The following is a 23,357-nucleotide window of genomic DNA, read 5'->3' on the forward strand; positions in this document are numbered from 1 at the left end:
GTTTATTGGAACCTCCTTTGCACGCACTGAAAAATCGCAACACGAAAGTATCGCACTTCCAGTAACTTGGGCGAAAATATTTTCCCAGCGCAGTCTAACACAACTGGTAAGTTCCTCCATTTTTTTTTTGTGTTTGGGGAGAGTAACGTTAGAATACCTCGGGTAGGTCTTACGAATCGTTCGTACGCCCCGCGTTCTTGGATGAGATGTTTTGGATTCGTGTTTGCCGTCCTGTATGTACAGGTAAACTACCGCGGCGTCCTTGCACTTCCCTGCGATGCCAGCACGGCAACCGCAGCTCCCCGCTAGGATTTGTCTGCTGTCGCCAATCTTCAAGACGTTGGAGAGTACCGAGGCTGTGGCGCAATAAGCGGGCTGTCGTGAAAGAGGGTTCTTTTGATATTTCCTTATTATCTGTCCAGGTTCCTTGGTGACGCGGAAAAAAAAGCATTGCATATCAGCACGAATGCAAATGCTGCTGAAACATGTGTCTTCAATAACACTGTGCAACGTCCTGACAGCTAGTTTTTTTTTACAATATTTAATTTCTGACGCGTTAGCTTCACTAACTATTCAAAACAGCAGGTTCGGAACGATGTACGCCAGTCTCATCAACTGATACCTGTGACATACAGTGATGCTATATAAGCGAGTTCTCGCCGGAAGAACTAGTACTGAAGTACTATTTGCGGGCACTTTTTGGGGATTTTTCATAACCCTAGGCTATGCGGACAGTAAGGGGCTGCCACGCAAACTGCGCTGCTGGCATCATATTTCACCGCCGGTGCCGTGCCAGATTGCCTCCTACGTGGAGACGCAAGAACGCCACGTGAGAAACAATAATTGCAGGCTGCCGGCTCAAAACCCGCTAAAAAAAAAAAAAACACGTTGCCGCGCGCAAGGTACCCTTTCTTATAGTCTATAACTAAATTTGAAAGCGATAATTCTGGACTGAAACACACGTTGCGTTGTGGCTGTTGAACGACGTTTGATACCGACCACGGCGCCACACGCATTAGCCCCACGAAGCCAGATGTGGAATTTCCCCCGAACAGCAGCGCTCTAAAATTAAATTACTCTCCGCAAAGAGTTGCCGACCAGACGATTTTACTACGTCTTCCAATAGCGCGTCAGAATATTTTGAAATGTTGTTTATTTATTTATTTATTTACTTATACTGTGATCTTTTACAAGCTTTTAGCAGGGTGGGAACATACAAGTACATTCATACAAACATACAGTTAAAGTACTCATGCCGACGCTTGAATTGAACATGGCAAAATGACAGATTGCCTGAAAAAAGGAGCAAATAAACTATGTACGGTTGAGTCATGAATGCAGGTGCGCCTGAAAACGAGATAAAGAATGTAGTGTAAAGACTTCATCAGGAAGTTTATTCCAATCAACTATTCTTGTAAAATAAGAGTATTTGAAGCAGTTGTTACGCGGTGTTAACACCCGGGGTTACTGCTAGGGAGTGTTTATGACGAGTAGCATAACAAGTTATAGGTGTTCAGATGTGCGAAGTATCAATATGGTAGTGGCCATTGATTAGGTGAAAAAAAGCTTTAATCGGGAAGCATGCTATTGTTCTGTAATTGAAGAGAAGCCACTACGTTTAAGGAGATCTGTTATAGAAGGTCGGCCATAACAACTGTAGATAAATCGGGCAGCTTCCTTTTGAATTCTTTCTAATATTTCAATATTTGTTAATGTGTATGGGTCCCAAATGATTATTTCATATGCTAAAGTACGACGAACTATCCTATTATATGCCAGGAGGCGGACAGCTGGTGTGGAGAATTTTAGCGACCGTCTGAGGGTGAACAATCTGCGAAGACAATTAGCCATTACAGTGTCAGTATGTTTTGACCAGGAAAGATTGTGACATATGTGTATACCGAGATATTTATAGTGAGATACTTCGGAGATATAAGTGTTCTGGGCAAAATAGTGAAAGAGAAGGGGCTTTTTCCTCAGTGTTATTCTTATAAAGAAGGTTTTTCATAGTTAATAGCCATTTGCCATTGATGGCACCATGCAACTATTTTGCCAACGTCACTTTTTAGCCTGATTTGAACTTGGGGTGAATCAATTTCATCATATAGTATACAGTCATCCACGCAAAGTTTAATTTTGATAGATAGACTATTGCCAATGTCATTTATATAAAGCAAGAATAAAAGAGGACTCAGCAACGTTGGCTAAAGTTAGCTGGTACACCTCGTATGTCGGTGACGGCTTCTACCGAGGCGCGCTGCGTTAGGCTTGCGCACATCGGCACATTTCAGAGCAGAACTAACTTCCGTTCTGCAGCGACTGTTAAGCGATATGGTCAGGGAAAAGAATGGATCCAGCACTGGACATTCGTAGCGCAAAAGTTACAAGGTGGAGCTTAACCGCCAACCAACGACGAAATGTTAGAAAAGAATATTTAGACTGTTTGATAGTATAGCTTACGTGTGACTGATTATCGAAATTCAAGCGTGCAGAATACTATGGTTCATCGCTACAACGTCGAAACAAGAAGGCGCCTATGTGCGCAGTATTCTACAAACGTGGTAGACTTAGTGCAGGAAACGTAAGCTAGGCGAGGATCTCACCGAATTTTGCGGCCTCCTGTGTAGAAACCAGCGTTGAAAGCAGCAACAGTGCTCCGACAGTCTTCATCGAGACACAGATGTTCATTCTATGCGGTGGAGAGAAAAGTCAGGATACGTCTGCAAAGAAAATCGCAGAAATGCAGGTATTCCTCTAGATAGAATGTGTTCGAATAAAGTTTATCCTTACAATGAACATTGATTGAATGTTTTAATGTAGAGTGTAAGAAAAACTAAACACATTAACTCAAGGTGCCGATAGAAGAAAAAGATCAAGACAAAGTGCGCTACATCTATAGTTCTCCTATTGTTTTGCCCTTCACTAGACGTCTCGATCACCAGATATTTTAATGCGATGTGCGACGTCACATGAAGGCTATCAACGTGGCCACTTTCTTGGTAGCAACCAACAGAGAGAAGCTTCAACGGCATTCCAGTTTCCGAGCGCTATAAGCAAAAAGTTGCATATTTGTGCCTCTGCGTGTTAAAATGATACGAAGGTGAGGCCGTGTCATTTAAATAAGCTCTCGAATGACACAGGAAGTCCGAAACACAGGAAGCGGAAGAAAATGAGAGGCAGGGTAGTTAATCAGAGGCGTTTCTGGTCAGCTACCCTACAGAGGGGTGAAGGAAAAAGATTAAAATACGGATATAAAGAAAGAGATAAAACAGAATATACAGAAAAAACATGGATTTAAGGTGCTTTTAGACAGGCCAGTTCCTGAACTGGGGTGCTAACCGAATCATCTCGCTCCTGCCAGGCTGACAGCGCGACAATGCCGGACTCATCACATCACTTTAGTTCCTTAAAATTTGGACAACAGAACTTGATCTAAACATTATTTGGCAAACCGGGAATGTCGATCCTTCCAAAGTGAAAAATGTGCTAATTGCTAGCATCTGGTACAAGGAAATAGCAGTGTGAACATTTATATTCTTTCGCGAGTCAGTGCTGCGTTCGTGTGCCTCTAGTCGCTTGTGCGCCCTCAATTCCACAAGAGCATGAATCAACACCAACTCGTGCAACTTTCAGGAATATGAAATCAAACTCTGGCCAACGGAAACTCTGGCGCATGACCAGAAGGGGCTCTGGTGATAATGTGTGCATGTCCTTTGAGACGATGTGGTGACACATGTCACCACTATGCTTCTTCAGTTAACATTTCTTGCGTATATTAATATCGCAATGATTTTTTGCGTTAAACTACCGTATTCCATATAGGTTTTCTTCAATGCATGTCTCGTCTTTCTTTTCGAAATCAGTCTTCCAGTCGCTTCTTGCTAGTGTCCACCACAGATTCGTTCGCGCTCCTCCGACTATGTTGAAAAGTGCGTGCCTCAGGCAGGCTGAATACTTCCACTGTTATCACTGGGTAGATAGTGTGCCATTATACAAGGACATGCTAATGTTTACTTCCACATTTTCATACGCTATGCCCGAATCATTATTTCAAAACGTTCTGCTTTTAAACCGGACTCTCAGACACCCTCATATGAGGTCGAACAGTACAACACATCCAATAATGTGATTTATTAAGTCGGTTGGTTGCGTGATATGATGTACCCCTGTGCCACATACACTATTTTTCGTCGCCGACAATGAACAGTCTGTGCACTTCCAGTGCTTCTATTGTCTTAGCTCTTTGCGTCCATGGCCAAAACGGTGCTTCGTAGCGCAGTGTTTCGTCATGTTAGTAGAGCAAGGCTTTTTTAATTACTGCAGAATTTTTTTCATTCTGTATTGCTTCTACACTGTTCGATATAGTTCCATAGCTAGTTTATTCTTCATTGCGCCCGTTTGTATCTTCATCTCTGACTTTACGTTAAACCCGCTTTTCTCTCTACTACCTACCACGACTAACCACATACTTAGTAGTTAAATGAATGGCCTCTTTAGTGCGATTAGCATTGTTTGGGAACATTCACCCAGTTTGTAGTGCGTATCTAACCTCATCACATACCCAGTGACCCAAGTTGTTCACTAGCTTGGCCACTAGGTGTGCGCAGGCGGCTGTCCTACCGATAAGGCCACTGGAGATGTGTACACGAATCGACATCTTGCTGGTGTCTGCTGTCCTGCACTCACCTTGGGTCACCGGATGTGCGTCACTGCGAATGTGCACCAGCAGACAACTTTGGCAATGCGTCTGCTAAGTTCTCACGTGCCCATTGTTGGCCACTTTTTTTCCTTTTTTATTAAAATGCGCAAGCAATCGCTCTTACCAGACTACTTGTGTTACCTTGAGCTCGTAAAAGGTTCGTTTGTGCCCCATTGAACCAGTTCACGGCAGGGAAGGAGAAGTTCAGAAATTGTGCAGCTCAGTTTCAGGCGTGCAGGCACGACGCGACACTTGAAACGAATGCCAAGGTGCAGACACGGCGCAGGCGTTTCGTTTTGTCCCCCTAAAATGCACTGTCCGTCTTACATTTAGAGATTCCGAACCGCAAGTATGGTGAGCTTCTGAAGTGCGAAACCACTCCGCGTTGCCCAGATTAAGTTATAATGACTGTTGCAACCGAAACTCTCATTTAGGCCTGAATTTTACAAAAGCTTGCCGAAAATCACTAAGTTTTAAAATATAGAAGCACAAAGTTTACAAATCCGTAACTGTATATAAAAGACAGATATCGCAGTTCTGTCAATTACGTCCTTTGGAACATCCTGAGCCCACAAATTTGATGTATTAATTCGTATGTGCCGCAAACTATTTACAATGTTTACAAGGGTTGTGCAAAGTCTCACTCACAGATTAGTGGTATGATTGAGAACCATGTTTGTCACGTCATTTCTGTCCGCTTCAGATGTACTATTAGTGCAATTGAGTGATGTCATTTTTTCATTGTTGAGTTAATAGTTGTAATCTTCATCGTTTAGTTTCTTTCTTACTTTTGCGATTTTAAACAAGCTTTGTTAAAAAATCGACAGCCTAAATAAAATATTCGCTGCTTTCAACTTTTTTTTTAGATATATCGACCTTTGGTTTAGACCTTATCAAGTTCAGTGCGATGGTTGCTTCGAAAAACAATTTCTCCTCCCCCATATATCTATATGGCAACCTCTGAGCGGAAGCTTCCTCTTAAGGCTTTAATACCCGCAGTAGAAACGCGTGTAATAATTCCGACTGACTGGGGCGCACCGCAATATCCGACGCGATAGTTTGACACTGATAAGCATTAAAGTTTATTCCGTGCAGTGTTCGTGCCGTCTGTCGCAGGGATAATCATGTTCACTTGCCACAAGAAGTCGCCACGCATGAACACTGGTATTTCTTCCTGTCAAGAACTCGACTCTTACACCTTAAGTAAGATCTTATGGTACATGTTAGCCATGGGACAAGCGAGTTACCCTTAAGGGTACAATAATGTTTACGGTGTGCTTGCCTCATACTTTTTTTTTCAATTTCTGGAAATAGCAATAGAAATCATGTAGCATGCGTAAAATAGTAATACATGATTCACGGATTATTTCAGATATATTGGAATGTGTTATCGTAATCATTATAAGTTGTGACGGGCTCTCAGCCTTACGTACGCAGTTGGGCTGCACTCCGCGTCAGAATTGAGTTGTGGAACAGCTAGATAGGCTAGCTACTAAGGGAAGGCAGCTGTAAAGGCAAGAATGCATTCAGGCAGCCTACCTGAAGTGGGTGTGGACGCGTCGTCGTTGCTCAGCTGAAGAAGGCGGCATCGTAGCGGCGGTACCCTTAAGGCATACGTGATCACCGTCACATCCGGCCACAGGCCGTACTCTTCTGTCCTTGAGAGTGTCATGGAACTCACGTTCTTTCTACGGTTAATCTCGTTCCAATTTAAAACACAGGAAGGGGCGTAACGGGAAGTTTGCGAAGCGGGGCCCGTATCTTGCCCAGGCACTCTATGCCAAGGCCGGGCCAAGATGTGGCCTGCTTGCCGCATGCTGCCATATGACTGCCTTCGACAACTCGTGAAATTACGCCGCATAACGCACCACCTCACGCCCTTACCCAGAGTGTTTCTCCGCTCGGTATTCTATCTCAAGACACTGGGTGGCAGTGCCACCTTTGACCTGAACTTTGCTGCAATGAAACACCCAGGTGCTCCTGGGCAAAGGCTTAGTAACCAAATGCTCCTGGCCCAAACTCAAGTACGCTGGAGCGAGGGCGTGTTTGGACAGCAACTGCCCATTGTATGCGAATTGCCGGTAAGCTAAGCGCCATTGAAGCGCAGTGTCCTAGTCAGTCGAGGGGCGGCGCACTGCACTTCTCATCGGGGCCTCGCCCCTCCCCCATACCCATAGCCAAGCAGTATAAAAGTCTATGTGTAGATAGAACCGAAGGAAACACTTACTTGTACAACCACTGAGATAATCTGAGGGTGAAAGGGAAGTGTGACGTAGCAATAATGAAACATCAATTAGTGGCCAAAATACATATGATGGGGTGCGATGAAATTGTAAAGGGATTGAAGGTGCTAGTGCTAATGTTACCAAATGTTATTTTGTGCTTAATGTTAGAGACAATGCCGGGGTTCGAAGAGTTAAGCAAGTGTCAGAGGCCCGATCGGCAAGGGGGGGGGGGGGGGGGCACACGGTGAACTACAAGCGAGGCAGTGCAGGGCGACGTGTGTTAGAGGCTGTTTTAAGAAGGAGAAGCGCTGAGCAAGATAAGCTTTGAAGGAGTATACGAGAACATGAATAACAAAAACGGACGACTAAAGTACACATATACCTGTACCGCGAATGCATGGGGACGGAATGGAGAAAGAGGACATGGAAGTTGGCAATGAAGTACAGGTTAACTGAAAGCGCAAATAGGCATCCAGTACTAATCACAAAGAAACAGAAATGAAGTAGGTATATATTATGCAAAAAAATAAATGGAAACAAGAAAGATTTACAGGTATGGCACAACATTATTGAGGAGCGAAAATGTGTACCAAAAAACAAAAAGTTCAGTGCCTCGCTATTTTAGCTTCTAGCTGGCTACCCGAGGACAAAATCGTTCCGACGCTAACATCTGCAACATGATGGAGCATATGTCTGCTGCAGACAAAATCTGGGAAAGACTGAACACATCGTAAACGAATGCCGCGATATTCAACCAGCAAGACCCGCAGGGAACGTCCACTTTTCAAAAACGCTCTGATCCAAAAGGGATGGAAGTATTAGACAGTTTTAGCACAGAACACCTATACAAGCTTAGAGAAGGGAAACTGTACCTTGCACAGTGCTACGGAAATAAACGTAGCGGTGGCGTCGTGAACTAAAGTATGCGACCACAGGTGGCGCTGTACAACAGGAAACGGAAACGGGGTTTTGCACACGCTTTACCAGGTGTTCTGTGGCTTTACTGGGTTTCTGGCTGCTGCGCAAATATGTAGGCGCTACGTTTGCTACACAGCAACCAAACTGGCGGGAGCACGATCGAGGCGCAGCAGAATACATGTAGCGCTGAGTCATATCGAGTTAAGGCACACTCTTAACTGACTTTTAAGGGCATCCCGAGCGGTTTTTCGTTTATTACGCCGCCGTTACCCTGAGTTAAATTGTGCCGCCGCGCTCCAGCTGTTGCATTTCGTGTAGGGCTACTGACAGAATGCGGTTTCCAGGTGGCACGATGGCCTCGACTGGAATAAACGCACACGACACCAAAGATTGAGTAAGCCTGAAAATATTTTATTTGCATTTTACAAGTACAACAAAAAGCACACGTCTACGCATCCACACAAACGCGGTTACATAGTCAAGAACATAGTCAAGAAATGGCTCATTAATAAGGGTAGCACAAACGCACAAGAAAGAAGACCTAAGCTACAAAACGTACGGTCGGCTGCTAAGTATAATAATTTCCCTGTCACCGCGTGTCACTTTTATACGTCATCTTTACAGCACTACCAGGCCGGGTAGTTTGGCGGAAAGAACGCAACAGCTCATACGGCCGTCAGCTGCCTGTTCCTTACGGGTGTCATAATTATCCTAATCTCCGCATCAACGTCGTGCAAGTTCGCATACAGGTATCTGTATCTGAACCATATGTGCCAGCTTAATACACGTGTAGTGAAATTATGATAACCACTGCGTCTTATCAAACGTATTGGTTTTGCAAATGCGCATTACAGCTGACGGAACGACATAACACAAGAGAACAAGGACAAAAGGAGGATACAACACTTGAAGAAATGAAGAATTAGTAGGCATACAGCAAACAAGCGATGACGGAGAACACACAATGATGCATCGGGTGTTCTGTGACATCGGTTTGCGTACTTACGTTGTTGTGGAGATCAACGGCATAAAAACGTACCTTCAAGCGTACTCCCTCAACCTCCGCCGCATTCATTATGATAATCAACGCCTAAACAAAATGAGGCACTATTCTTTGCCAAGAGTAGACCTTTTTACAGCAAGTCTATGTAATGACTCGCAGACGAAACCAGCATGCTTTCGAAAATGTTTTACCGCCGTAGTATTCGAATGCCAACGGCCAGGAAACACATCGATACCAATAGGCTGTCGGTGGTTAATCGAGCACAAAAACCTTGACGCTATGACTAAAAAGCAGCTTCAACAATCAAATTAAAAAAATATCAACTGCTTATTTGCCTGAGGTAAAAAAGCATCCTTAGACACCTCGATTGTTCATGTCAATGGTTTGTGTAAATTAAAAAATTCAGCATGTTCAGCGCCCCTAGCAGAGAAAGCACAAATTAAAGTATTCGACCAAATTACAGTAGCTCCACTTGCGCGCTTACGCTGAAACGCGCCTCGATTGATTTTTCGCCCTCTGTGGCCATTTGTTGAACTTGAGAGTGTGCGGGGCCTGGTTTTAGCGCGTGCGTCTATTTGTCGTACAAAAATCCCTCACGTGACCTGATCCTAGGTGCATAGGGACAGCATTGTTTAGGGATTTTTGAGAAGGCGCGATGCTGGCGCCGAGCGACGCCGTGGCGTGTTCGTCCTCGGCGTGATCGTTCTCTGGACCGCGCGTTCTTCAACATTGCTCATGTGATGGTGCGTGCGTTGCTTGTGTGTTGGTTTGGTTGGTTGTAGGTTCTGTGTTACTTGGCGGAAAGCCGTGAGTAGTGGCGGTGCGGCAGTGCGGCTTTGGCCTCGGTGAGCTCTGGCAGTACAGAATCTGCGTTGTGTGACCCGTGCTTTCTTGAGAACCCGGCGGTGCATGGTGACAATTGAAATGTCGAAGTGGCCTAGCGCCTCGGCAGCGAAGTTCTGCGAACCGCGATGTGGCGTCGCCGTGTCCGACTTTGCTTAACTGACATCGAGGGATGTTCTGCTCGCTGCAAGCCATGTAAATGCAACTGCGTCGACCGCCCACTGTTCAGCGCTGAATGCGTGTTTGGTGTGCTGTGCTTGAAACGAGTGATGCAGCCGTGCAGCGGGGGTGGCGGAGGAGCAGAGTGGCTTACGGGCTCCGTTTGCGCGTCCACAGACATGTACTCCCGTCTTGGTCTCATTAGCGGCTGTCGCGGGATTGTGGTGTGCTAGCTCCTTGCCTAGTATGAAGTTTACGACGCTAACACACAGCATGTTAACGCTTTTCCGCGCTATATGTCATTTGCATGACGGCCGAGTTGAAAACGAGACATATAGTGTTCTTTGCGTTTGTGTGTTGTAAATTGCTTTCTATTGTGGAAGTTCTGGGAGTCTTATTACGCAAGGAGTGCGAACGTAAGCATAAACACATATGTGTGCCTGAAATTTTGAATTACCCATAATATCCTTTACGACTGATAAGTAGGCTACACGGCCTGTGTGAATCAGCTACCGTATGTTGCGACGCTCTTTCGTGTGGTCGAATGATGCATGGTGCGCGTTTATTTCTGTACTGTTGTAAAAACCATGTTTATTCACTCAATACAAATGTGCGGCTTCTTCGCCGCAGTACAGCTTAGTTACGCGGTGAAGCATACTTGAAGTGGGAGGTGGCCGCTGTCAGCCAGCATAGTATGTCCACTTAGGTGACCTAAGAGGCGGCGGGTGCGCGAGTGTATAATTTAAGAACTCTTATTATGTCCAGTGACAGTGGAGATCATTAACTGTAGCACCAAAGTAGTGGACCACTACCAGAGCAAAGGCATGTAATATGCCCATTTCAATTCTTGTGCTTATGCCAGTCTTATTTTTTTACAGCAATAGCTGCTATGGGCTAACTCCCCTGGTTGTTCTGATGTCTAATGGTGTTGTCACTGGAATTCCCCAATTTCTTGCTAGAATATTGCAAATAACGTTCTCACTGTGCTGCGAGGATTCAAACATACAATCAAAAGAGTGGCAGTCCACAATTCTACATTTCAGCCACTCTGCTGAAAGTACAGTCGTGGTGAATACTGATCCCGGAGAGCGTCATCTAGCCAACAGGTGCCTAGATTGGCTAACACCTGCTCAATGTCTGCATACTGTATATAGAGCTGGCATCCACACCTTCAAGTTCTTACACATCACCTTCCCACTTGTGTAGGCAGTCCTATGTCAAGTTTTCTTCTTGCATGTGATGACAATGATTGGGTGCATCTGCTTCATTAATCTTCTAGTGCTTGGCTTCTCAGATTTACTGGATGGAGCTGTTGGTGCCTTCTTTTCCTCAAGCAAAGCGCGAGACATAGCAATGCGTAGCCCAATAGAGATTTGAGAAAACCAAAACGAATTCAGCAGTAAGAAGCTAAAGGGCTGTTTTGGTGTAGATCAGTGGCTAAGTCCGGATATGAAAGAGGAGGAGGAAAAGCCGAGTCTTTCCACTTCAACACTGAAGCACAACTCCCACAAATAAATAGGACTCTTACTTATTTTACTTTTTTGAGATTACCGACTTGCATTGGCAAGTGTTCACTTCAGCAAACACTGCATGAAGTAAGCTTCCTGTGCATATTTCACCAGCTACTGCATCACTGTTTCACATTATGAGTGAAACTGCAATTTTCTTTATGCCACAACTTGCCCAATTTTGTGTTTTGCAGTGGGATGTTAGCAGTGCTAATAAGGCACCTAAATACTCATGAATATTAGTACAGAGAAAAAAAAGTAAGAAAGCAGTGGCTTTTTGTGCGTAGACTATGCATACACCTAGTGCTCTTATGGTCATTTTTTCCCTATCCGCTCAGCCATTCTAAACAAGAAAAGTTTGTACACAATTAGTTTATACACAGACCACAACTAAAGCAAAGGTATCGTTGGTAAGCAAAGTTTATTTATTCGGTGACATTTTCTGCAGCCCTGCTATTGAGCTTTCCTTCCTTCCTTTTCAGCTGTGCAGGTTCATTAAGAAGTGATGATACAGTTTGACAATTTTAATCGCTGAAAGACTTAGCGAAACCTTTTTCGGGTTGTTTTTTCTTGGTTTCAGACTCTGCACATTGCATTTTAAGGCGTGTTTTCTGTGTTTGTTGCTTTTTCTTTACGGGTAGGGCATGTCAACATTTTTTACACCATTTCAAGTATGTGGTGCCATAGACTGTTCTTAGATGGAGTCTTGCCCTTTCATTCTGTACAATATGATGTAGGTTTTTCTGTGTCCAAGGCCGTTTTACAGCGTGATTGTAGCATTTTGCTAAGTTTTGCCTCTGTCACCGAACCTTGAAAGATTGCTACCCACTGGTGGTGGTATGACACATGTCACGTTTCTTTTTCAATAAAAGGAAGTCTGTCACTTATCCTGTGCACTAGTTGCCTTTTGTCTCTTTGAATTGCAATTTGTTGCCTATATTTGCTCTTTTGTTGCATCTGAGATTAGGAATGGCTATCATAATTGACATTTAACCATATTGCACACAATGTGGATGATATGTAATTGCAATATATGGCCACCATAAATATAATAGAAGTTAATAATTCAAGAATAGTGCCTTTGCATGGTGGTGCAGCCATGCATTGTGGCTATAAGGTACCAGTGCTGCAGATAGCACTGCTTGTGCAGAATGTAGTTCAACTCTACTACTTTCAAACATTGTTTTTATCTGCATTTGTATCGCTCCAGTTTCTGTGAACAACAGACATCTGGTGGAAGGGTGGCTTGCACCTGCAGTTGGGTCCAATGAATAGCCAAATTTCTGCCCGTTTTCATGTTATTAGCATATTAGTAAAGGCAGTCGTTTTTATAGTAGCCTGTTTGCCCAGTGTAGAAGCCGCTGCAGGGTGTCAGGATCTCATACACATCTTCAGCTTTGCAGGGGACACAGCATCTGGCACATAGTTTGTCACATGCCATGTATTTGGGGCAAGTTGAGTTCACTCACTAGCAAAGGGAGAACCAAGCCTGTCGGATATGAAGTAAACCGCCTGTATACTCAGTGGCCTTCATTTCGTGTGACATATGCGGTTATAGCGACCCTTGTTTTAAGCACTTCTTGTCCAGCAGCGGTCGTTTGCTTTTGAAACACTCAGGATAGCTTTCAGCAAGCTGGACAGGAATAACACTGAAAAACCAGCAGATGTTAATTGTCACACTTATCATGCGAAGCTTCGTACAGTATGATGAGGGTGTTCCTCAAGGCCTTGTAGCACATGTTACGAGTTTGGAGCAACATGATGTATAGCACTTTTTTGATCGCATGCTATAGGTTTAGCAGGTGTGGCCATGGTTGAAGTGCAGTGCAAGGTCAAGAAAACAGATATCTATGAGCAGCACCCTGGTAAGGAGACTCTGGGAAAACTAGTGGGAATCCTGTTGAACATCTGGTTGACCCACTTGCTGGCTGCACCAGGCAAAGTATGATAAAGAGAAGGAAGTCATCAACACATCAGAAGGTTTTTACATATAAACACTGTGCTAAGGTCATAACATGCCAACAAGTCTTAGTGCGCAGGCTATGCACGACCAACTACATATGCCTTCTGTTCGGACATTGCTCATTGTAACTAACAAGGATGGAGTGGACAAAAAAAGAACAGCAGCTCCATTAATTTAGTTTCACTGGTATCGACAGTGTTTTGTAAGCGTACATTGCCATACTCCCCAATGCCTTCTTGGGTGACATCAGCAAAGACCAGCTTGAGGCAAGGGGTAATAGACGTCCTTACAAGCTAAAAATGCATGAATGCATGGAGAGCACATTGTGTCCAAAAAGTAGGCACTTCACAGGGGCACTGGAGAAGGAACAGATTATTAACAGTGGGCAAAGACAAGCTACTAAACACCCAACACTGTTGCCATGTAACGACCTCTGAAACAATCCCTCTTAAAGAGGAGAACATCTTTGTGTATCCATAAAGAGGGCAGATGGGCAAAGCCCCTTCAGTAATGCTGCCAGCTTCAAAAGCCCACTTTGCACGTCCTGAATACTTCCTTCTTACGACTTTGCTGGGTGCAAGCATTCTACTGTCCAAAAGCTGTCATTGAGAGCCCTGTTGGTTTGGTGGCAATAAAGTTCAGAAGCAATTGCAACAAACCTCGCTTCCTAGTTGGCCTGGATGCTCACGGTGCTTATGAAGCAGCACCATGAGGCAAGCAAGGTGAACGGATGCCTCCAAGCCCTTGTTCGTTTATCACAAACAAGGGCTGTTCTGTTATTAACAACTGTTACGTTTCGCCTACAACGCGCGGTATAGCCGGCGCGGATGCAACGGACGCCGAGCCTTCGTTCCAAGCGGCGGACATTTTGGCCCGTTCAGCGCCGCCGATACGCCTCCCCGCCAAGCGCGTCCAGGCGTGTTTCAGTGCCACGTGTCTTCGTGTGTGCGTGTGTGTGTGTGTGCCACGCTTGTCAAAGCGCGGCAGCCGGGGAGAGGAGCTCCCCAAGTGTGAAGCGAGGAGGTCTGTCCGGCGCCCGGCCGGCGGTTGAGTCACTACACTCGTCTCAACATGTATCTCAGCTCGTCCGTACCCGCCGTCACGTGGTCTCGTCACGAGGTCTTCCTTCTTGCCCTCAACTGCGAAAGTATAAGAGCAGCTGCCCCCGGACGCCGAGAGAGAGGCTCCGATTTCTTCTGTCGAGTTACGTGCTCTCCCGTCTCTCACTTCGGTCGACCTGACCGCCCGCTCTTTTGCGATGTTAGAATAAACCAGTTGTTCTGTTACCAGTCGACTCATGCTTTGCCGGGACCTTCGGATGCTTCCAGTGCCCCAGGCCGCCAGGCCAACGCTACCCTTGGGGCTTGCGACCCATTTCCAACAACTCGTGCCAGCGGTGAGATTCCAACACAACCATGAGACTTGAAACCAACAAGCTCAAGTTTGGCACTCGCATGGTTACTGCGGAGGATCCATAAAAACAGAAAACTCAAGGGAAAGGATAAAGCACCATTTAACACTTAGTATTGCTACAGCCCACCCCCTTCTTTTATTTTGTCTGGTCGTGCTACATCTTTTTACTATATATAGGCATGAACTTAGGTGATGTTCCCAATCAGTGTCCAATATTTATATACACTATGTGCTGGTTCAATGAGGTTCGAAACACTGCAATGGAAGCTTCAAGTAGAAAAGGTGCCTGGAAGAAAAAAAAAGGCTGTGCTGCAACCATCTTGGCAACATCTTGTCCCCTTACTAAAAATTGTGCTTTCATATCAACTTGAGCCCTCCAGTTTAGAGTAAAGTACCAGTGCACTTATGAACAATGAATCAATTCTCAAAGAGCATGTGCAGTCCAGCCAAAAGCAGGGGCAAGAATCCGCATTGTGCTCCTGCATTCAAGGTGAATAACACGTACCATAATGGCGAATGTGCTTTAGTAAGCTTCATTGCAATATTAATTTGTAATGTACTAAGAATTGTCAGTGAAGCTTACCACGAGTACAGATGCACTTGCAAATTATGTCACAATTGAAAGTAATGAACACAGTGTAAACCTATATGCCCTTTCCACTCTTAGTATGCTTTACTGCACGATGCTTATTTACACCCCTGTATTTCGGTGTAGCAAGCTACAAAAGAAATGTTGCATAATTAGGCTTTTTACAATTATCTTTCTCGCAACACACTATTATTTCGCGGTGAAGCCTAAGCAATGTACTGCGGTGAAGCATACTAAAAGTGAAAAGAGGCCACTGTCACTGGACACAATAAAAGTTCTTTAATCATACACTCACAAACCCGCCGCCTCTCAGGTCGCCTAAGTGGACATACTATTCTGGCTGATAGTGGCCCCCTCCCACTTTTAGTATGCTTCACCGCGTAACTAAAACGTACTGCGATGAAGAAGGCGTACATTTGCATTGAGTGAATAAACAAATGGTTTTCACAACAGTACAGAAATAAACGCGCACCATGCATCAGTCTACCACACGGAAGAGCGTCGCAACATACGGTAGCTGATTCACACAGGCCGTGTAGCCCACTTATCAGTCGTAAAGGGTATTATGGGTAATTCAAAATTTCAGACACACATATGTGTTTATGCTTACGTTCGCACTCCTTGCGTAATAAGACTCCCAGAACTTTCACAATAGAAAGCAATTTACAACACACAAACGCAAAGAACACTATATGTCTCGTTTTCAACTCGGCCGTCATGCAAATGACATATAGCGCGGAAAGACGTGAACATGCTGTGTGTTAGCGTCGTAAACTTCATACTAGGCGAGGAGCTAGCACACCACAGTCCCGCGACAGCCGCTAATGAGACCAAGACGGGAGCCCATGTCTGTGGACGCGCAAACGGAGCCCGTAAGCCACTCTGCTCCTCCGCCACCCCCGCTGCACGGCTGCATCACTCGTTTCAAGCACAGCACACCAAACACACATTCAGCGCTGAACAGTGGGCGGTCGACGCAGTTGCATTTACATGGCTTGCAGCGAGCAGCACATCCCTCGATGTCCGTTAAGCAAAGTCGGACACGGCGACGCCACATCGCGGTACGCAGAACTTCGCTGCCGAGGCGCTAGGCCACTTCGATATTTCAATTGTCAGCACCGCCGGGTTCTCAAGAAAGCACGGATCACACAACGCAGATTCTGTAGTGCCAGAGCTCACCGAGGCCAAAGCCGCACTGCCGCACCGCCACTACTCACGGCTTTCCGCCAAGTAACACAGAACCTACAACCAACACACAAGCAACGTGCGCACGATTACATGAGCAATGTTGAACAACGCGCGGTCCAGAGAACGAACACGCCACGGCGTCGCTCGGCGCCAGCATCGCGCCTTCTCAAAAATCCCTAAATGATGCTGTCCCTAGGCACCTAGGATCAGGTCACGTGAGGGATTTTTGTACGACAAATAGACGCACGCGGTTTTAGCGCGTCCAGTTTCCCATTATAGACAAGAACGGCACCGAGAGCGGCGCTGCTGCGCCGGCGTTGAGAGCGCCGCATGCGAAGCAAAATTCTATTAGCGGGTGGTACCCCTCTCCCATCTCTCGTTCGCGCCGCCTTGATTGCCTCCTGCACTGCGCGTGTTTGGGCACGTTTCGCGCCGCGCGCGGAGTGTGCCTACGTGTGTGCGCGTGAAGGGCGGTGTACAGTCTGTTTCACATTTAGGGGAAAACTCGGAGCGCATTGCATCGCGATGCGGCGAGCGCTTGAGTCAGGCGGCGGCAGCAGCTCGCGCAGGTGCTCAAGGGGCGGGATCTTGAACGGCGTCGTCTGCAACGGCGGCGCGCGCTGGCCGCATTGTCGCTAAACGTTCTACTATCAGTTGCAGGGCGCCGATCTCATCGTTACGGCGTGAAATGAGCCGGTATTCTTTACTATCCGTTGTGCGACGCCAACTGATATGCCTCAAAGGTAAGTTCATCGCTGCAGGGCAGTCATAGACGACGTACTGATTCCATGCATTCTTGACGGCCCGTTTCTGGAAGGCGACTATATATTCTAACGCGATAGGTCGCCGATCCACACTGCTCGTGTGGTGCAACAACTGCTAGAAGAGCGCACAGTCACTCTCTTGGAGTGGCCGCCTCAATCCCCGGGCGCCAACATCATTTAAAATGTCTGGGGCTCGTTGAAAGTATCGCTGGCGCACCATCCCCTCTATCAGTCGCCCGAGGATAGGCTTCGATCCACCATCGTCAGCGACTGAGACGTGCTGCGAATGAACACATCCCCGATCAAGTCATTCTGCACTTCACTGCCTTCCAGGATGAGCGCTGTCATCGCTGCCGCTGGGGACATGACGAGATACTAACTGAAGTTCCGTGCGTGACGTGTCCAATTCCCCGCCGGCGGGCAGAGTCTGTCTGGTGTAGCGAATGATTGTCGAGAAAAATCATTTCCAGCTCATTGTCTGAACCTAAAACATTCATTTAATCGTATCCGTTTGTTTCATCGTGTTCGACTCCCATAGTTATCATTGTTGAGTGCTTTGTTTTCCTTTCGAGTCAAACAAAGACTGAACACGTTGCGCGCACATCTTAGTGCGTCTTGTCGCTGCTTATTACGGTAGCACACACAGTGAAGAAATATACGTGCACTGCCCCTGACAGTAGCACGCTTCCCGACAATGCGGCCAGCGCGCGCCGCCGTAGCAGACGACGCAGATCACGACTGCGCCCCTCGAGCGTCTGCGCCTGCTCGAGCTGCTGCCACCGCACGACTCCATTGCTTGCCGCATCGCGATGCAATACGTTCCGAGTTTTCCCCTAAGTGTGAAACAGACTGTACACGCTTCTATCGGTACGCTTGACGATTATTTTTATGGCTGCAATGCGGCGAAAGGGCAGCGTCTGCTTAACCATGTAAGTGACGCTGAGCAGGTGATTGGAAACGACATCGTATGTACCGCCGGAAAAATCGTCAGCACATACGATGCGGCACATACATACGGCACATACGAGCTAAAGTCATTTTTGAAGTTTTTCACAATATGTTTGCTACAAATCCGTGTTGTCTCTGATGGCGACAACGGTCTTCCATCGACACTGTGCGGAAATAAACAAAATATATCGATGACTTAAATGATATTGCGCGACAAAAAACGACACGGACGTGAGAGACGACACACGAAGCGCATGTCGTCGACACACCAAGCGCTTGGTGTGTCGTCTCTCACGTCCGTGTCGTTTTTTGTCGCGCAATATCATTTAAGTAATGGATTACCAACTTGCCCGGAATGCTGCTCTCAAAAATATATCGCTGCATAGCACAAGTACGACATGCAAACACAACTTCAACTAGGGCGTCCCCTACAATATGGAATAGAAGCAGCAGTGTAGACAGCTTGGCCATTTTTTAACAGTGCTCAAGAGACGGAAGTTGAAAGTATTAGTAATCATTCCTGCTTCAGCAATGCCGGCGCGACCAAGACGTGGGCGTGTATCGTCCAGCAACTCGATCGATCGGTGCAGTGGTGAAGCGGGAATGAACTCTGGTCATGCTCAATGCATCGTGCACATATTCAATTTCTCGGCACGCGTGAACTTCGGCCACTGCTAGCGCATACAACAGAAGTGGTTTCCATTCTTGGGCAGCGCACACATAAACGAAACACGAGAAAGAAGACAGGACAAGCGCTCGTCGAACAACTTAAAGTTTTTATATGAATAAAAGGATTATGTACCGAGTAATTATTAAATTCATGTGGGTTACATATAGAAACCGTCATACACTCAGGAGTGATCAATTAACGAGCTCGCTTCGTTTTCTAGTTGTTTACTTCGCTCGGCGGACCCGCCGTGGTTGCTCAGTGGCTATGGTGTTGGGCTGCTGAGCACGAGGTCGCGGGATCGAATCCCGGCCACGGCGGCCGCATTTCGATGGGGGCGAAATGCGAAAACACCCGTGTACTTAGATTTAGGTGCACGCTAAAGAACCCCAGGTGGTCGAAATTTCCGGAGTCCTCCACTACGGCGTGCCTCATAATCAGAAAGTGGTTTTGGCACGTAAAACCCCATAATTTAATTTTTTTTTTTACTTCGCTCGGCGCACCGCAGTAATCCATGTGTGTCGTCTGCTTATTTCGTACCATTTTCTTGTGAATCGGCAGAATTTCACTGGTGGCATCAACCCTTTCGTGTTTACATTGCTGTCGTGACAGTTAACAACACAATAATAATTTCCGGTCATCCGAAGAGGCGCCGTCGCAAACAAGAGACGTTTCGCGCGCAGCGCGAACTGAACGCGGGCGCGACCGCTAAGGGAAGCGGCGGCGGAAACCTACACCCGTTGGAGATGAAATCGTTCCGCCAGGGGAGAAACGAGCGCTGGCGTCTAGGATGAAATAAAACCCCTTGATAATTTGAAAGTAGCGACACTCTCCTCCTCACGGCGCTTTCCTCCTCGATCCTCCTCGCCCGCCGGCTGCGCACGGCGCGCTTTTCCTCCTGGGCTCCCGCGGACGGGCCGCAGGATTCTATGGAGGCGTGTTATTTTGGGCCAGTTGCGCGCCCCGGTGGGCTTGAAAATTTTGAGAAATGCGAATAACAGCATCAACAATGCTGGAGGCAACGTTTACGAGGAGGTTGCTTTTTTCTTAAAGCCGTATGAACGGAGTATACCGATGTAAAGGGAGCTTTGAGACTAGTTCTATACTCCAGACGATTTTTCTGTCACATGGTCAGATCCCTTACTTCGTGCGCCTGATCTAGTATTGCTTGTGACACACCGCTTTGTTTCTGGCTTATTAAGCGAAAGCCTTAGACCTCTGTTTCAAGGTCCCGTTGTGAGCTACAGAAAATATCACGTGACCGAAGGAAGGCGGGAAGCGAACCAAAGCATGTGCAGCAGCGTATAAGAGATGGTTAATGATTAGCAAATGAATGTTTGATTAGTGATTGGATTAAAATTACTTCGGGTGTATTAAGGAGGATTAAGGTGGATTAAAGTCGATGAAGGTGCATAAGGGTGAATGAAGGTGATTAAGGTGCATAAAGGAGGACTAGGTTGGATTAAGGTCGCAGAATGTAGATTAGGGCGGATGAAGGTGCGTTGAGGTGCATTAAGGATAATTATAGTGGATTAGGGTGGATTTAAGTGCATGAAGAAGGATAAGGGTGGATTAATGTGCATTAAGGAGGATTATGGTGGGCTAGCGTGAATTAAAGTGAATGAAGGAGGATTAGGGTGGAATGAGGTAGATGAATGTGGATTCGGGTGGATTAATGGGAATGAGGAAGCATTAGGGTTGATTAAGTAGGATTAAAGTGCATTAAGGAGGGTTCGAGTAGATTAAGGTCGATGAGGGCGGATTAGGGTGCTATAACGAGGACTATCGTGGATTATGGTGGATTAAAGTGAATGAAGGAGGATTAAGGTCGATGAATGTGGATTCGGTGGATTAATGTGCATTAGGAGGATTAGAGTAGACTAATCTGCTTTAATACTCAATGAACCCTAATTCACCTTAATCCACTTTAATGCGCCTTCATCCACCCTAATATTACCAACCCACCTGAATACAACCTAATCAACCTACATCGCCCCTAATGCACCTTAGCCTACACTATACGGTCTTATTCCTCCTTTATCAACCCTAATCCACATAATCCTCCTTTATCTGCCTTAATCCTTATTCATGCACTTTAATCCAACTTAATCCTGCTTAATAGTCCTAATCTACCTTAATACACCCTAATCCACCTCTATCAAACTTAATCCAGCTCCATGGTCCTTAATCCACCTTAATCTATCCTAATCGCTCTTAAGCCTCCTTTATCAACCCCAATTAACCTTAATCCATATTAATCGACCTTAATCACCCTTTATCCACCTTAATCCTCCCTAATCCTTGTTCGTGCCCCCTAATCCACCCTAACCGGTCTTAATACCCTTTCATCAACCCTTCACCTTAATGCACTCTAATCCACCTTAATCTTATTTATTACACTCTAATCAAACTTAATCCTCCCTAATCCACCTTATGTCAATCACTAATGATTCATAAATTAACTTGGGTAATCATTCTCTTATACAGGGTTGGACATGCTTTGGGTCACCTCTGGCATTCCTTGGGTCACGTGATACTTCCAGTTTAGAACGCGACCTTGCAACATAGAGATCTAAAGGCTTTCGCCTTAAAACTTAAAAAAAAACACTAAATGTTGACTAGCTAACGCTCATCGCCTGCAATACCACGGGTATACTTGCCACTAATTTTTTTCAGGGCGCAAAGTAGAATTTATAATGCTGCACTTCCGACTGAATAACAATAGTTAGCGACGTGCGAGGTGATGGAGCCGCCCCAGAATATTAAGCATACTGAGGACAACCACAGCAAAAACGCTGGTGAAAAAAAGAATGAAAAAAAAAAGGCAGCATTACGGGATGCTTTGCTACGAGCTATAAGACGCCTCAGCTCGCAAACAACGCTGTTCTTTGTCGGAACAAAGTTATTTCGGCCAATGTCATGCAGCCACTGCTTCCTGCGCAAGCCGTCACGCTTTCCTTGTGGTATCATAAAAACGGCATAACCATCTTCAGGCTTCTTGCAGCAGTTATATGCGCAACAGCCCGGCATAGCGCTAGCACATAGCGCAGGAAACACAGCGTACAACGTTCACTACGCCGAACTAAATCGCCGAGCAAGCCGTGCTCAGGAGGAAAATGGCGCGAACGAAAAAGAAAAACACAAGCAAAACTCAAGATCCCCGCGTTTCCAAGGGCAACGGCAGGGAGACCAATCGTCGTGCAGAAAAACGGGGGCAAAACTGGTTGCCGCGGGGGGGAGGCGCAAAGGGCGAGGAGGAGGCGAGGAGGTCGCGCGGCGGCGGCAGAGTTCAAAGAGTGTCGTTACTTTCAAATTATCAAGGGATTTTAGGATGAAACTTGGCGTGCGGTCGTCTATACGTGAGCGGATTGCGGGGTTAGCGGAGGCGTAAATTTGAGCCACACGTATTGGTGCCGCCACCTGGTGGCCCACAGCTAAGCCAAGCAAACGCAGAGGAAATATTGCAGTATCCAAGTGTATTCTACTTCCCCGTTGATCGCAAGTTTCGGCAGTGATGTAATCATGAACACGCTGCCTTTCTAAATGTTTTTTTTTCTTCGACAAGAACACTTATAGAAAGCAAGAAGTTTTATATAGGGCATTTTCGCTAGATGGAACTTCACAGTATGTCACTACCAGCGTCCGATTATCTGTTATTATGCAAACGCCCTTACGTATAGCGGAATACTGGACGCGCAAAACCTTTTAAATAGTCACTGTAATATAAAGTTTCTAAGCAGGGATAAGGTGCCTCAATTTCTAACACAGTGTGCTATTCCATCTGTCAGCCCCTTTCTTGATATTAGTCAGGCAGTCGAAATAAGCAAAAGATGCTTCGAGTGTTGTTGGGAAAAAGCAGGGGAGAGATTGATAGACCCGGAGACGTTACAAGCATATCTAAATGTAGAGATAAAGGTTTCGATAAAGAAAGAAAACATCAAGGAAAGATAGGCGAGACACCTTACTGGCAACATATATATATATATATATATATGACAGCAAGGACAGCTGCTAGGGCAAACTACAGGTTTTCCCGCTCAATTTAATCCAAGCGCCAGTCAATTTAATCCGAGCGCCAGTCAATTTAATCCAAGTGCCAGTGATTTTAATCCGAGCGCCACTCAATTTAATCCAAACGCCACTCAATTTAATCCAAACGCCAGCCGAAATAATCCAAACGCCAGTGAATTTAATCCGGGCACAACGGAATTCAAGAACCTTTGGATTTCAAAACTTCTGAAGATTTGCGAACATATTATGAGTTAACACCTTGAACATGAAAGAGCGGGGAGGTAGACCAGTAGCTATCCTGCCACGGGACTAACGACAACTTTTGGAGGTATTGAAGCAAAAAATTGGAGGCTTATCAAGGTTAAGCCCAGTGGATGCGAAGCATCCACTGAGCTTAACCTTAGCGTATCCTTAGCGTTTGTAGGCATCTTGACCGCATACACGCCCGGCGCAAAGACG

At 45.9% G+C, this 23,357-nt stretch overlaps 1 protein-coding gene across 2 annotated transcripts in view; it reads right to left on the reverse strand.

The window, feature by feature from the left end:
• LOC126540245 (uncharacterized) overlaps positions 1-23,357 on the reverse strand; it is a 57,668-nt gene that overhangs the window by 12,364 nt on the left and 21,947 nt on the right. Inside the window, exons 1-2 of one of the 2 annotated variants that reach the window (XM_055075911.1) lie at positions 6,239-6,345; positions 2,604-2,720 (exon numbers count right to left, since the gene is read on the reverse strand). In XM_055075911.1, coding sequence (XP_054931886.1) covers positions 2,604-2,688 — 85 coding nt within the window. In that variant the 5' untranslated portion in view covers positions 2,689-2,720; positions 6,239-6,345. Of the gene's footprint in view, positions 1-2,603; positions 2,721-6,238; positions 6,346-23,357 lie in introns of those variants that run through there. The other variant, XM_055075912.2, reaches the window with a different exon arrangement.

The sequence above is a fragment of the Dermacentor andersoni genome, chromosome 2, assembly GCF_023375885.2.
Source record: "Dermacentor andersoni chromosome 2, qqDerAnde1_hic_scaffold, whole genome shotgun sequence".
Classification (NCBI taxonomy): Eukaryota; Metazoa; Arthropoda; class Arachnida; order Ixodida; family Ixodidae; genus Dermacentor; species Dermacentor andersoni.